Raw genomic sequence first — 15,161 nt, 5'->3', positions numbered from 1 at the left:
TTTGGGCGTCAATCCTGCCGGTCGAATCTTGCGCTGAATTGCGAGAACTCTACTAAGGAGTTCTCTCTGTCATCGCACTTTTCCCCCGCACTTTTCGGAGCGACGGCGCTCCTTACGCTTCACTCAGTCAAGTTGGCGGGCCTTCGCTGCAACCAGTCTTCCCTCCTCCACCCTCTTCTGGGCCCCAAGTTCAGGGTCTTCTGCGGGGGCGACACCAGACCCCCCTAATAGAGCTTATTCAAGCAGTCTCAAAGCTGGCACGCGGACGCGCATCGGTAATGCCAGGCCCTTGCGAGGGGTCTGGCTAATGGATGGAGGAGCAATCGCCCTGGGACCTTTCTCATCCAGTCTACAATTTCCGACGCCGCGCCCTTGAACGCCGCCGCGCATATAATCAATTCAAAAAAACATTAAGTCAACAATATCGGCTCCCTGCCAGCAAATTCGCTTTCATCAACCCTGTTATAAATACCCACGTGAGGAAGAATCAATCAAGAACACCGATATAGCCACAATGTCCGAGTCACCGAAGTCCGAGAAATACATGTGCCTGACCAGGTTCAGCACCCCGGTTCCTGAATTGGATGATCATCGATTTCAATTGGATGCGCCACGCTTGGAAGCCACCCCCGATGTGCCACTGAGTCGGCAAAATACCGTCCCGCAGGCTTTCAATTCCGAGACGCCTCAGCGTCCAGACCTGCTTAACATCGAGGATGCGCTTCGGGAAGCTGGCTCTCTATCGCGTGATTTCGAAACCGCGGTAGTTGATGATGATCGATCAGACAAGGATTTCAATGCTATGGGACGTCGCTTTTCAGTTGATCCTACGGGGAACATCCGCCACGGCCGTACCTATAGTCGTACGCACCAGGAAATTCCGAACTTGTCGCGCGAGTCATCTGTGTCTGCTCGGTCGACGTCTCCGCCCAATTCGGTCGAAGCATTCGCAGACCCGCGTCGCAGAGAGCGTGCGAATACTTTGGAAAGCCATGCAGCCCCAGACTTGGAAGCCATCCTCCAGCGCACGGTATCTGGTGGCACACATCCTCGCCGTCCAACCTTCAGCAATGCGAGTGTGGTCAGGCCGCAGCCTGGAGATTTAACATTGGAGCCGACCGATGATGGCTGCCTGCCGACGTTTGAACAGCCGGGCAGAATTCCAGTGATTGACTACGAGGAGCTGGAGGAGTTCGTTGCTCTCAATCAAAAGGCGAAACCTTCCGCAAACCGACGCAAGCACAGCGTCAGCTCGCAAAGTCAGAAGCCGCGGGTCTTTTATGACCTTCGTCCGGGTGCTCAGAAGTCCGAGAAGGACGCAGAGAAACGTTCGTCAAGCATTGAGCGTTCGTCAGAAGACATTTTGGAGTCGACTTTGGACAAGGAAGAAAAGAAGGACTTTTCCGAAGTCGTAAACGAAAAGGAACTGTTGGCGACCCTGAAAAACACAAACGAGCCTACTCGCTTCGGATTCTTCTCGTCGGAGGCACAGAGTACCGTGCATGCTGCCGAGCTGGGTGACCTGGTTTTGCCGGGAGACACCTTCCGAGACCTCTTCCAATTGGGTCCGGACGGAGGTGTCTGGTGGCTTGATGTCCTAAACCCCACTGAGGATGAGGTGGGAGCTTTGTCCAGAGCTTTCTCTATTCATCCTTTGACAACAGAGGATATCTTGACCCAGGAAGCGCGTGAGAAAGTCGAGCTCTTCAAGCAGTATTACTTTGTCTGTTTCCGGACATTCTACCAGGTGGACAAGGCGGACGAGCGTTTCATGGAGCCAGTCAACTTTTATATGGTCGTATTTCGTGATGGGGTGCTCTCGTTCTCTTTCACCGAAAACCCTCATGCCGCTAACGTCCGGAGGAGAATTGGAAAGCTCCGTGACTATGTATCGCTGAGTAGCGATTGGATCTGTTACGCCATGATGTAAGTTTTAGTAAAGATGAGCATTGCGCTGTGGACAAAATTGACTAATTGCCTTCTAGCGACGATATCGTTGATAGTTTTGGGCCCGTCATTCGGGAGATTGAGGTCGAGTCCGAGGCCATCGAAGATCTCGTGTTCATCGCGCGTATGGATGACTTCGAGTCATTCTTGCCGCGCATCGGTGGTCTGCGCAAGAAAGTCATGAGTTTGATGCGCCTGCTAGGAGGGAAGGCGGACGTTATCCGGGGCTTCTCCAAGCGCTGCAACGAGCAATACTCGGTGACACCGCGTGGCGACATCGGTCTCTACCTGGGTGACATTCAGGATCACGTCGTAACCATGATGTCCAACCTGGCGCATTTTGAGAAGATGCTTAGCCGATCGCATACCAACTATCTCGCGCAGCTGAACGTGACTAACTTGATGCTGGGCAATCACGTCAACAAAGTTCTGAGCAAGGTGACGCTCATTGCCACCATGCTGGTCCCTATGAACCTGATCTGCGGTCTCTTCGGAATGAACGTCCGCGTCCCTGGGCAAGATGCGGCAGGACTTGGCTGGTTCTTTGGGATTCTTGGGGTTATTGCAGCTATTGTCATTCTCAGCGGAGTAGTGGCTCGCTGCTACAAGCTCGTGTGAGCCTAGCAGGGTGAGTTGGGGGGAGGTTTGGTTTTGTCAATATGATCATGCACGTAAATATCCGATGGACATGAATGGGTCAGCTTGTTTGTAGTAGTGAATGATATGCATATGCATGAAGGAAATATTTGTTCCTAAGCTACGAAAACATACCGTAGAATTTAAGCAAGGGAGGGTGGGATGGATGCACGAAATTGTTAGTAGTATATGCTGAGGCTTCCGGAGGAAGTGGAGTGGCGGCGCCAAGATAAGCTGCGATTCGGAGCCTCCAGGCAACCGGCAAATCCCACGCCTTACGAGAGTCCAGACTCTTTTCTTCTCCAGCCAGCATGACCTCAGGCCCATCTTTCCTAATTTCAGCGGCCAACCGACTGGGATTTCCAATTCCAGGTTGAACGGACTCACGTCACACGGGGCGAATGCTGTTTGTGTTCATGGGGTAGCCCCCGATCGCATCTCCATCCCCGTTGGCACTTGCATTTCCCCTCACAATTCGGCTGGCCTCCGCCGTGAGAGGAAATTGTTACGTTCCGGCACAAGACAGCCCATGGACGTCGATTGATGCCTTTCCTTTCGCAATCAACCATCCTTCAACCATCCTGAATGTTCGTTCGCCTTATACCGCCACGCCTACAGTGCCGCCGGCGTGCGACTGTCCGCGCGGTACTCGGATGCACAATCGCCTTGGCCATCTGCGTTGGCAGAGTGACTGCGACTGCGACTGCGGATGAGAATGCCCTGCCAGATCCCTCAACCCTGGCCTCCACTAGTCATGGCCAATTCCTCTTCGGTGAGGCTAGTCCGGAATTCGCTTTCCCACTCGCAGAATACAACGGCTTGGAGTTCGAAGATGCGGTAGACGAAGAGGGAGATACGCGCGGACTCGACTTGGTTCGCCGGGCTCCCACTGGGGTGACATCCCTCGGAAATAATCAGTATCAGAATGGCACTCTCAAGATGGGCGAGACGGAGTGGTGGTATTTCCCCGTGAATGGCGATGAGACCAACAGCACCTCTGAGAATAAGCGTCGCGATCTTTCCAAGCGTTCCACCACCGTTTATTTGTCCCTCACGGCATGCTCGAAGCCCAGCCACAACAACTCGGATTCCACTAGCACAGCGGCCGTACCGCAGCTGACAGTCTACGCATCTGAATCGATAGAGAAGCCTGGGCCTGACAAGTCCGAGTCCGACCAGACAATCAAATCAGCGGAGGAGGGCTATGTGGGCATGACCCTTACGGCGAATGGTGATGTCTATGTCGGAGTGACAGCTCCTAATAGCACTGAATATTCTGGTTCTTTCACCTACCAGATTGCGGCCTCGACAGATGCTTATTTTCATAGCGTCGACGAGAGCGATCAGTTCATGTTCTTAGTTGATTCGGACACTGGAGCAGCGCTTCTGACGACGAGAAATCTCACCACCACCGATCTTACGTCACAGAACTACAGTTCCTGGATGGACAGGACTCCTCCATACACAATGTTCGCCAACAACATCAACAGTTCGTCTATCTCTGGCTTAGAACGGTCATTCTGCGCTCTCGATACGCTGGCGCAGATTGGGAAGAGCAAAGTTGAGGCGAGCCTCACCACCCGGGGTGCAGTAGACAGGCCAACCGAGCAGTTCTACGTCACCGGTCTCAACAAAACCTCCACCTACTACGGAATCATGGCTCGTGAGGGCAATTCCACCAGTTGGGGCAATGGAATCGTGGGAGGTGGAGGTAAAGTATGGCCACGCATGAACTTTACAACCAAAACAGGTGAGAGACAATGAGCCCCAATGCCACGGTCTAAATGTACCCTAACGAAGCACCAAACAGATGACAACTGTGCCGTTGTATACGACCTGCCATTCTGCTCCGAAGTCGCCTACGCAGTGCCATCCAACCCCTCCATCAACATGACCGAACTCCGCAGTATCTACGACGACAACGCAGCATCCCTATACAAGAACTTCAACTACTCCCTCCAACAAGTCCAATGCAACACCTCCAGCGAGAGCATGTTCTCCCTCGCTGTATCCTGCCACACCTGCGCCGAAGCATACAAGCAATGGCTCTGCGCCGTGACAATCCCCCGATGCGCAGACTTCTCCAGCAACGCCACCTACCTTCAGATCCGGAATGCAGGCCAGTCCTTCCTCAACGGCACCTCGATCACCAACTCCTCCCTCCTCAAAAGCCCCGCTACCAACAACTCACGCAACCCCCTCATCGACAGCAAAATCCGCCCCGGTCCATATAAGGAAGTTCTCCCCTGCCAGGGCGTCTGTCATAGCCTTGTCCGAAATTGTCCTTCGATTTTAGGCTTCAGCTGTCCGGAAGGCCCGCGGGCGAATATGTCGTACGGCACACGCGACCCTAATGGTGACATCACGTGCAGTTATCTTGGAGCAGCATATTACCTTAATGCTGTTTCCAGTTTGCATGAGAACATCTGGATCTCCCTCTATATGGTGATAAGTGTTTGGACTTTGTTCTGGGTCCTTGGGTAGTAGGAGTTTTTCGCACGCAAATTAATTCGAATGAGTGTTACTATTCCCCAGAATCTTTGACTTCCTTTTTCTTTCTTTATCTTTTTATTTCCTTAGTCGACATGCATCGGGTATGTATAGTGTGGCATACATAGATTGTCTGCTTTATGTTTGGAGCGGGCATAGATGGTGGAGTCATAATGCTGGATCACAGAAGCATTGCATGTGCATAGCTGATACGAAGATGCGAATAGATACCCCCTCTGCGTAAGGATGGCTTGTATGTTACAGCCTGGAGTTCGTGTCTGTTATTTTCACCTAACGTGGCCCCTAGATGAGAAATGTTTTGAGACGTAAGCTGTAAAAATACACTTGCTTATAGTTGGCAGGTGGGCCTGTCTTCTCTACACCCAAAAAGTCTTTACACTTGCCTTGATGTGTCTCAAACACTAGACCAAAGGCAGCTAGCTAGTAATAAACTTCACAATTTTGAATTAGTATATACATTGCCATATGACAGATGCCCAAATGTAGACGGCAACTGTTGTAGTAAAAATGTCGAACCCTTCTAACCATTAACTCATGATAGCATATAATCCCCTTTCATGACGCCGCGATAATCCCTGGTATCTAATAATGTCAAGTCGAAACACAAGCGCTAACTCATTTGGCTTTCAAAAGGAAAGAGAGAAATTTATATGAAAGCAGACACCACATTATTTGCCCCGTTTCGGGGTCGGTGTCCACATGTTCCTCAGAGATGAACTTGAGGACGATGCCGCTAGACGAGGCGTACTTCCCACCTGGTGAAGTAACTTCTGTGCTGCGGGAGTCAACGCTTTGTTCGTCCTCCCTCCTGGCGTAGCTGCACTTGGGGTGCGCAAACCTAAGTCCAGTCGTGGGCTGCTGGCGAACCGTGGCGTTACAGGGGTCTTTGTTTCGCGAAGGGACTTCTCCGCTCGCTTAGACCTCGCTACGCGATCTACCATGCGGTGGTGAATGTCTTCTCGTCTCCGGTTTTCTTTGATCTCAAAAGGATTCGGTGTGGCATCACTACCGCCAAGCAGGCGAATATCATCCAAAGAAATCGCAGAATCGTTATTGTCATTTGATGAAGCGAGGGTATATTCAGGCTCATCCTCATCCACAAAGGCATACCCATTCACTCGTGGCGTCTCACCCCCTGTATATACTGCTTCAGATTCGGTGGGGCGAGGGTGTCCGGCAATAGCGTCTTTAATGGCCGATATCGAAGGTGAGGGCGGGGGTGCATTTGTGGCAGATGACGTCTGCTGGACGCTCTCATCTGGTAACCGTGTGTTCTGAAACACTACCCGCTTGGGCCCTGCGCGCGATGATGCTTCGGCTTTTTGCTGTATAGTTTCATATGAGTCCTCTATGGAAGAAGGCGCAAACATGAGCGAGTTCTCGGGTTGAGTCTTCCAGGTATCTGGATTTGCAGGCCGGGCGTCCAGGTCAGTCTTTATGGCCACCTGCTTGAGCTGATCTGGGTTACCCCCTTGTGCCTCGATCCGCTTAGCTTCTTGCCGCCGATGCGCAATCTGTCTAGCAGTCGGTATTTTATTCCCACTCCACAACCATTTATATCTCTCGCGGTGCTTTTCATTTTGTTTATCGAGCAGCTTGTTGAACGACTCATTATCTTCACTCGTATATTTGGCCTGGAACTCTAGCAGCCCAAGGCGGGACACATCCGGTATCGTAGCATGGTCGACGTTGGGTGTAGTAGATGACGATGTTGTTGACATGACTGACATCGGTGTATCTCCACCCCAGCCCGTCGGGGTGTCTTCAGGGCGTCCCGAATTGGTGGCTCGTGGTGTCATATTGGCTGATCCGGAATGCGATCGAGCTCTTCCCGGTGTCTTCAACAGGTCGGTCAATTTTTTCTTGGAACTTGCGATCCATTGTTTGTTTTTCGAATCAAGTGCATCCAAGTACTCCTGCTTCACCTGGGCTTCCAGGAGACCGGGAAAATAATCACGCGCGATAATCTCCGACAGAGCATTGGTGTAGATATCTTCGTCCAACACAGTGGCCGGCCGCTTGATACGCTTGGGTGGCGGCGGCGGGGGCATAAGGCTGGTTTCGCTTTGACGCTTGGTCAGAGCCTGCGAGTCGGCAGACGACATGACTGGTGATTGCGGGTGAGACAAAGACATAGGCGTAGAAGTATCGAAGAAGAAGATTGCTAAATGATGAAGAGGCGAAGGAAGAAGGAAGACGACATGCTCGTCTGCGACCAAGCGTGGATGACGAACATGGAAAGAGCGATCCCCGATATCAGCAGAGGAAGGAGCACACTACTGGCAGAATATCCAGACCGCCCTGGTTGGCGGTGAGAGCTGCCGTCACATGGCGATCAGGTGGTCTGGTCTAGCCTGATGCACGTGGGCTTACTTGTTTCAACGTCTGCTACTGCAATTCCCAGTACTTGAAAACTGAATCAATGAATAGCGCCATTCATGCTATAGTGACAGTAATATCAAATGTTATAATCATCACTTTTTCCTCTCCACGGTTTGCCCGCGTGTAAACCTCGTATCAAACAACTCTTCCCAGACAGACCCAGTTATCCCTTCCTGCTCTATCTATATACTGACACAGACCTAAATCGACAATGGATGTTGAACAACACAAGTGCCACTGCAATTGCAGCAACTACCCAGACAAAAACCGAGACCAACAAAATGAAAAATATAAATCCGAACGAATGTTCTCCGACTGAAACCCCGTTCACTGTCCTTTCCAAATCCTCCATTGCCAGAAAAACACCCAAGATTTTTTCTTCCGATGAAAACAGTCGCTGAGAAATGCACCAGGAAATGCAAGTGAAGAAAATCTGAGGAAATAACAAAGAAAACATAAGCGCATGGCCCGCAAGATTGGGACCGAATGACGGTTCAATAGATAACATTCATCGCAGAGAAATCGAAACGCAAGCCACCACAATGAGGGGAAAAAAGAATCATCAAGTCGTTGAAGAAGTTCTATAAGTGAACGGATGAGGAACGGAATGTTGCAGAATGCTGAGAACAAGGGGTCTGTGATGGATGCAAGTTGTCGTCGGGTTGATTGCAGTTCAATTGGCTGCAGGAGTGGGGAAGAGAGAATAGGATGCTCGGCCCTTGCGCCGAGGGGCGGCCCTAGAGGCAGCATCATTCTTGATGGCTCTGGCAATCAATGGACCTGCCTCCACTTCAGTGGTGGACTTGGCTCTGTCGTGGATGGAAGGACCCACGGTGGACGCATAGCCTGAAGGCTCGGGGCTTGCGTCGCCATCGGCTCGGAAAAGAAGCTGGGCTTCAACTTCGCGGGCCAGGCTCTTGGTCTGCCGGTGATGGGAAGATTCGGGGCGCCCCATTCCTGAAAGTTCACCTGAGAGTCTCTGCTCAGATGGGTGGAACTCACGGCTGCTTGCCAAACTGTGCACCAGATCAGGAACACTAGCAGTCGATACGGAGGAACGATGTTTGCGGACGACCGACGCGGCGCGGGACAGGATCAAACTTTCCTGGGAGTTACACTTGCTGATGGGGGAAAAGCTGCTCCGGGGAGACACAGACTGATCCATAGGCTGGATCACACCTGGCTGCGAGTAGAAGGCGAAGTGTCGGTCTGACTCCGTGTCCGCCGTCAAATACTCATCGTACAGCGAATCGGGGCTAATATGTTTCCCCAAGGTAGGGGCAAACCTCACAGGCTGAAAATAATCACTGTCCCGCTGCGTCACAGCAATGCCAGTGTTGTCATCTAGTGTGGAGGTAACCACTACCTGTGCGCTGGGGACATGATCCAGGTCCGCAGCGGGCAAGGCCGACGCGCTCAGCCGCATTGGTTCAAACATCGCAGTGTTCCCATCTGCGCCAGTAACCCCGTGTTCCGCATCGTCTTGTCGAGCCTCGTCAAGTGAACTGCGAGTCCAGTCAAAGTTGCAATTCGACTCGGCAGCATGTTCATAGCAGTAGTCAATGTCTGCGTCCCAAGACTCATATATAGTTTCTTGGATGGCTTTCAAGTTGACTGAGGATCTCCTTCGGACTGGCTCCCGAGCCATGGACTCTTGCAGTGGTGCAATACGATCCTGTGGAAGGGTGGGGGAACCCAGTGCCTCGGCGAACTTTCTTGACAAGTCTTCGGCGACAAAAATGGACAAATCGGACCTAGGGCCAGCCAGGGAAGTGTTGGATGGAGATTGCGCCTCAGACAGAGGTGGAGATCTTGACATAACAGGCGCGCGAGGAGAGACCTCGTCAGTTTCGAGGCCGGCTCCTTCATGCCAGGGGGCCGGCTCCTCTTCTTCTGGCACGTCTTCCAAGTCTGACGACAGAGTGGGTAAGGACATTGACGAGGTGCGGGCATTCATCACTTCGTTGTTGACGCTGGTCGGGAAGGAATGGCCCGAAGGAGGCTGGAACATGTCTTCCATAGGGATCTGCGGCCAAGCAGCACCATGTTCTACATCCTCGGTATGCGAGTATACATGCTCCGGGTATGTCGGTTGGGTTGACAGACCCAGGATCTCGTCAATGGCGCGAGGAGCTGGCTCAGGTAATTCAGGGGAGGATGCCAGCCTCGGGGAGGAGGCTCTCGGCGGCGGGCTGGTTGACCCAACTCTAGGAAACCTTGGGACAGGCCGCGAGAAGTTCTCAATGACGCGCGATTCTCTTCGTCCTCTGAGGTCGCGCTGCTTGGGACTCACCGACGAGGAACCACCTGGAGATGCTGGTGGACTAGTTGGCGGAGGGGGAACAACGTCGTCACAGCCAATGGCCGTCCCACACTGAGTAAGATCCTCCGTGGAGAAGTCACGGAAGTGCAGGTCCTCAGCACGAATTCCTTTCAGGTTGGTAACAGGCCTCTGAGAGGCACGAATGGCCGAGAACTCAGTGACCAAGTCAGTCTCCCGGGCTTTTTCCAGCGATTGGAATTGGGACGGGCTCGTATGAGTCAGATGGTGGAAGTCAAAAGGATCCGAGATGAGATTCTTCAGCTGGTCATCTGTGGCGAGTCCATTGTGTGAGCATTGAATACAATGTCGATAATTACAGCGCAATCCGCATGTGACAGGAGTGACTTACGCGCATCACTATGGCGTGACTTGTTCCGGCTGAAGATCTCCGAGACTTCAAAGCGAGGCTTTTCACGCTCCATTTCATCCTCCTCGTCCAGCGTGGAGACAATGTGAAACTTACTTCCCTGACGACGGAGGATCCGGCTTCCCCGCGAAAGGAGCGACTTGGTCACGCTCTCGGGCCGTTCATGGCGGACACCAGCCGCCGAGGTTGCCCGGTCATCATGCGAAGGCAGCGACGCTGCATCCACGGAAGTCATGGAAGACGCGGGGGAACGGCGGGAAGAGGTGGTGGAGTTGGTGGTGTTACTGCGAGAGCGGCCACTGAACACGGACAGCCGCTTAGGACTATGCGCATGTGCAGTTGACCTGGAGCGGGTGTGGACCGAATATGGTTCGGGGGACTCGTTATGGGGTGCTCTGGCAGAGGGACGGTCCAGATCCTGCTGGGACATGGTGTGAATGGACACTGGCGGGTGGGAAGCCTGCATCAGGGGAACAGAGGGAAGGTATGTTGACTATATATCAGGGAGTCCAGGTGGGCGATGACCGAATCGTGGGGGCGGCCAAATGAGCAAGGCGAAGCAAGTGAGCGACCGTTAAGCCTCCGATTGTGATGGGATGGTCCTAGCTTTGACCATGGTAGGGAAAAGATGCCGCACACCAGAGAGCTGGGGAGACACAAGGCAGTCGAGAGCACCGACGAGCTGAAGATTGGCGGGTTTTCAAGATCGAGGTTGAAAGCGCATGCCCCGTGTCGAGAGCCACGGAAAGTTTCTTGAGTGTTTTAGATTGAAAGTTGAAACGGCTGCGGGAAACGTATCCAAAAATTTGGGTCACAATTGACAAGAAGGAATGAGATGATGGGGGAGGGGAAAACAAAAGGAAAATGGAAATGATAGATCAATTGCAAGAGGGGAAAGCAAAGAGAGAGAGAGAGAGAAAGATAGTGGAGAGAGTACGAGTAAGTAAGAGAAATCAAGAGAGAGCGTGTGAAGAAGATATGGAGACAACAGATGTGGGCAAAGGATGGAGTAAATGAGCCGTAAAGTAAAGTTCCAGCCGTCGCTGTCGCAATAACAGTTTAGGGAGCAAGTGGTTTTTACTGGACGGCACAAACTAGTGGCCGCAGTACCAACGAAAAGGAATGATGGGTCGGGACTAGTCCGTAGATAGTGAAGTAGTGAAATAGTAAAAGTAGTAGTAAGTAGTAAGGTATGGGATTAAATTCTGGGGAAAACGAGGGTAAAACACTGGGTGAACCGGGAAAAGACAACGATCACAACCAGCACTATAAACAGAGCAGCAACAAACTACTACGAAACCCACACTAAGATGAAGGGAAAGAAATTGAGACGGGGTAGGCTAGAACAGAGAAAGAAGAGACAGAGAGAGTGTGAAGGAGAGGGGGGGGAAGGGAAGAGGACTATACTAGTAGTAGAAATTGTAGATGGAGGGAAAGGAGCGAGACGAGACGATCATCAAATACTGGCGATGTCAATCCCAGCCCAGTTCCAGACTTATTTTACGGTACACCAACAACACGGGACGGCAGGGGTATTGAGCGTATTTTCCTCCTCCTCCCTCCCTCCCCCTCTCTCCCAACACTGCATCGGATGCCGTAAGGTAAACAACCGCTTCAGCCAGCAGGGTCAGTCAGTCAAAAAAGAAAAAAACTCAAAATGGTAAACCTATGTTGTTATTTTATTTTATTTTATTTTTATTTCAACTTATTTTATTTTTCATCTCTGTCTTTTCTTTCTTTTTTTGTTTTTTTTCTTAGCATTTTTACTTTCTTGTCCCGCCCACGTTCGCCGTTGAAAAACTTTGTCTTCTTTTCTTTTTCTTCCTTCGGGAAGTAAATGGGTGAATTTTCCATTGGCCCTGCCCGAGGACATTTGTTTTAGATGTAGGATTAATACTGATTGACACAATCATTACCGGTGTCAGATATTCTTCCGTTCAGCCAGCGGTTTAAGGTAACAGTCAGCCACTATGATACTAAATACTACTACTACCTCAACTATGCCTGAACCTCGCTCCTCGGCCCCAAAAAAAGGCCTTACGGAGTAAACAGGTAATAGTTGTTAACAAGTCTCGATTTATCATCCTGAATCCTGGGATCCGCCTTACGGCTCTTTTCCCGATAGCAATCCTACATAGCAATCGGCCCTATGGAACCAGAACCAAGCTTGTGCGTGTGTATGCTGTGTATGTGTAAGTAAGTAAGTAGTAGTATGAATTGACATTGACACCTTTCCCATCTGTGGTGTCCCGCCGCCGCAGCTGCAGTAGCAACATCATCGTCATCGTCATCTTCCCCCAAAGTGGATATGGTATATTTAAAAAAAGCAACATGCGTTTGAGATCATGATCGAAGGGAAGATGGAAAAGGGATCATTCCCTTCTCCTTCCTCCACCCAAAGAGGCAACCGAGGGAGGAGGGGGCGAATTGAACAAACCTCCTAAGACTAACCCACGGGATCGTTCGATCCCGAGGCAGTTGAACCAAAGATAGACACTATCATCCTTCGTGGGGAAAAACGACACGATGCTATTTTGAAGGAATACGCAATAAAAAGAAAAGGAATTATTTTACCCCCCCTCCCTTCCCCCTTTCGCACAGACATTCAATGGCTCGACTGCCTAACCCGTGAGCCCCCAATTGACCCGAACTCTCCTCCCCTATTAACCGTCTAGTTAGTCAATTGCCCCTTGAACTACCACCTACGCAGTTCCCCCAACTCCAAGAATACCCAAGTGAGTAATAGGTATCACCCAAGATGGGAAAGGGGACGACAGACTCGGATACAGAAGCAGAGACAGAAGAGAGACAGTGTGAAGACGAGCGGGACTTCAACCGAATCTATGCTCGATTGCTTTCCCTTTTCGGTCTTAATTTTAATCACTATTATCTGTCGGGGTCCATGGATTGCGCCGTGCGCTGATCGATCGGGTTTTTGCCTAGACATGGACTCGAGATGGACAGAGAGACACACAGAAAGAGAGAGATCCCTCAAGGCACTAAAACTCCTCCGGTGCAATAAAACAACACACATGGGCTTCCAGCCATGGTTCTAGGGTTTTCCGTCGAAACGACAGGGGGGATAAGAAAAAAAGTAAGAGAAAAAGCAAACATGCTGATTAGCGGTCGGAAATCGTCTCCTCGACGGACACACACATAAAGCTGTTGTTGTCGTTGTTGCTTATGGAATGATGAGCTGAGACGGTAATCTAATGAATGATATGCGTTCTACCTTCCCCAAGACAATTAACTAAACGATGCCGCAATGACCTACAGAGTCCACTTTGCTACAGATTACTATCGATTATCTATTTCCCCAAGGGCCCAGAATCAATAACATGATAATTAATCTATCTGACCGTCGAGCCCCGAGCTCTCAGCTCGGGGCTCTCGGTCAGACGCGATGATCTCACGGGGACTTCCGTTGGGCGAGTATTGGCGGTGGGTTCGATGGAACCACAAAGGGCTGATAGGGAATCAATTGATAGGCGATGGATGCGATACAATGTGCAATGGGATCATGGATAATCGAAGTCATGCATGGACTTCGGCCATTGTCTTGGAGAATTTTTCTTTTTTTTTCACCGGCTGAAGTAAGACAAATCTATCATTGGCACCTTTACTCTCCGGCGGACTACTCTTGCGAAAGAGAGAGAGAGACAGAGGTCAAAATATTCGCGCGTTTGTTCGGGGTAAACTCCATACTGTCAGCAGGCGAGCACGCTGATTGACGGGTTCATTGTGGACATGCATACGTACCTACATGCATGCATGCAGCTACTGGGTAGGTACAGACAGACTTACGGAGCACAGTGCCTAGGACTACCTAGTGCATAAGCAGTCCTGAGACTCTATGAACCCAAACAGCATGACATCCGAACAGCCTCGAATTTGACCGAGGGATGTTTTGTTCCTCCTTTCCTGCCTCTCCCTTGTCCCGACAATACGAGCGAGACGTCAAACTCAGGCACCACCGGATCTTCATTCGCTTAGAGGGGAGACGTCGGGGCCCAGTTTCAACGTTTCTCTCCACCGGGCAACAGAGGTCGTGCTAGCCCAAAGTTGCAGTGTCTTGACTGGACGCCCGACGGAAGCTTTCTCGGCCTGGCTGAACCTTGTGAGCGCCAGAGCGGATCCTGTGTGTCGGGATAAGCTGGTTGACTTGCCAGATTGGTTCGGGACCCAGAGGGAAGCCACGGGCTGGAAGGGGACGCTTGAACCATGGTTCCGGTAAATGGCAATTGGGTGAAAGGTTGCATCCGCGCCAGGCACAAAACAAACATTTTCCAACATGACAGGTATAACTCAAACTCAAAAATCATTATTCTCATAACTGCTAGCCAAGGGTGAGAATAACAACATATACACATACATTATACATACATACATCTACAGCCACAACCCACTAATATCTACTAGTACTTGCGCTCTTCTCCATTGCTGTACTAACTACTGGATCTACCTGCTGGAATTGGAGGACAGCTCCGACGGGAGGGGACGGTGGCAGACGCGAACGGCGCACAGAATCCGCCCAAGCGGTGGTGGATTATTATATCCACTTAACGTGGTGTGAAATCGACTCATCATATTAAATCGACACGCGACCATCCTGGTCAGTCCCCATCTTAATAGAGACAGATTCATGCAGTGACCAGGATGTCCGGACTTGAGAGACCCAGTGAGGATATGGACAATTAACAGTAGTGCTCCTCTCTGTTCCACCGCGTGCGGTTCAGTCTTAGGTACCGAGGGACACCAGGGAAAATTACCACGCGAGCCACCTGCAAAGTAAATAGTAGTACTGAGTACTGGGGACGCGTTGCTTCCCAGCAAGTGTCATGATTGATTGATGGTTCAGTCGGTCTCCGTCTCCAATGGGTCTTGCCTCGGGCCCGAGATGACAGAATTTCCACATGTGCTTCGGCCGTCTCCAACCGACAAAAAAGACGTTGGATGAATGGATACTCTCCCAGCGTCCGTTGAAAGTCAATTGGA

General features: G+C 51.1%; 4 protein-coding genes across 4 annotated transcripts; 2 read left to right on the top strand and 2 right to left on the bottom strand.

The window, feature by feature from the left end:
• The first annotated feature begins 190 nt into the window (after nucleotides 1-190).
• Nucleotides 191-2,588, top strand: BO87DRAFT_153012 (magnesium transporter CorA family protein). The gene is made up of 2 exons (XM_025618189.1): nucleotides 191-1,926; nucleotides 1,986-2,588. The coding sequence occupies exons 1-2, from the start codon at nucleotides 515-517 to the stop codon at nucleotides 2,563-2,565; spliced, it is 1,992 nt and encodes a 663-aa protein (XP_025475981.1). The 5' UTR covers nucleotides 191-514; the 3' UTR covers nucleotides 2,566-2,588.
• Nucleotides 2,589-2,888: 300 nt separating this feature from the next.
• BO87DRAFT_366874 (MID1 family protein) lies at nucleotides 2,889-5,314 on the top strand. The gene is made up of 2 exons (XM_025621858.1): nucleotides 2,889-4,333; nucleotides 4,394-5,314. Exons 1-2 carry the CDS (start codon nucleotides 3,169-3,171, stop codon nucleotides 5,065-5,067), a joined length of 1,839 nt encoding a protein of 612 aa, XP_025475980.1. The 5' UTR covers nucleotides 2,889-3,168; the 3' UTR covers nucleotides 5,068-5,314.
• A 247-nt stretch (nucleotides 5,315-5,561) lies between these two features.
• Nucleotides 5,562-7,309, bottom strand: BO87DRAFT_379783 (splicing factor ESS-2 family protein). Its single transcript, XM_025624144.1, has one exon. It carries the CDS (start codon nucleotides 7,227-7,229, stop codon nucleotides 5,763-5,765), a length of 1,467 nt encoding a protein of 488 aa, XP_025475979.1. The 5' UTR covers nucleotides 7,230-7,309; the 3' UTR covers nucleotides 5,562-5,762.
• Nucleotides 7,310-8,149: 840 nt separating this feature from the next.
• On the bottom strand, nucleotides 8,150-10,596 carry BO87DRAFT_317339 (uncharacterized protein; the record flags this gene model as incomplete). The annotated part of the gene is made up of 2 exons (XM_025619766.1): nucleotides 8,150-10,068; nucleotides 10,149-10,596. 2 exons carry the CDS (start codon nucleotides 10,594-10,596, stop codon nucleotides 8,150-8,152), a joined length of 2,367 nt encoding a protein of 788 aa, XP_025475978.1.
• Between the last annotated feature and the right edge of the window lie 4,565 nt (nucleotides 10,597-15,161).

The sequence above is a fragment of the Aspergillus neoniger genome, assembly GCF_003184625.1.
Source record: "Aspergillus neoniger CBS 115656 unplaced genomic scaffold BO87scaffold_36, whole genome shotgun sequence".
In the NCBI taxonomy this organism is placed as follows: Eukaryota; Fungi; Ascomycota; class Eurotiomycetes; order Eurotiales; family Aspergillaceae; genus Aspergillus; species Aspergillus neoniger.
This window is presented reverse-complemented; position numbering and strand designations above follow the sequence as displayed.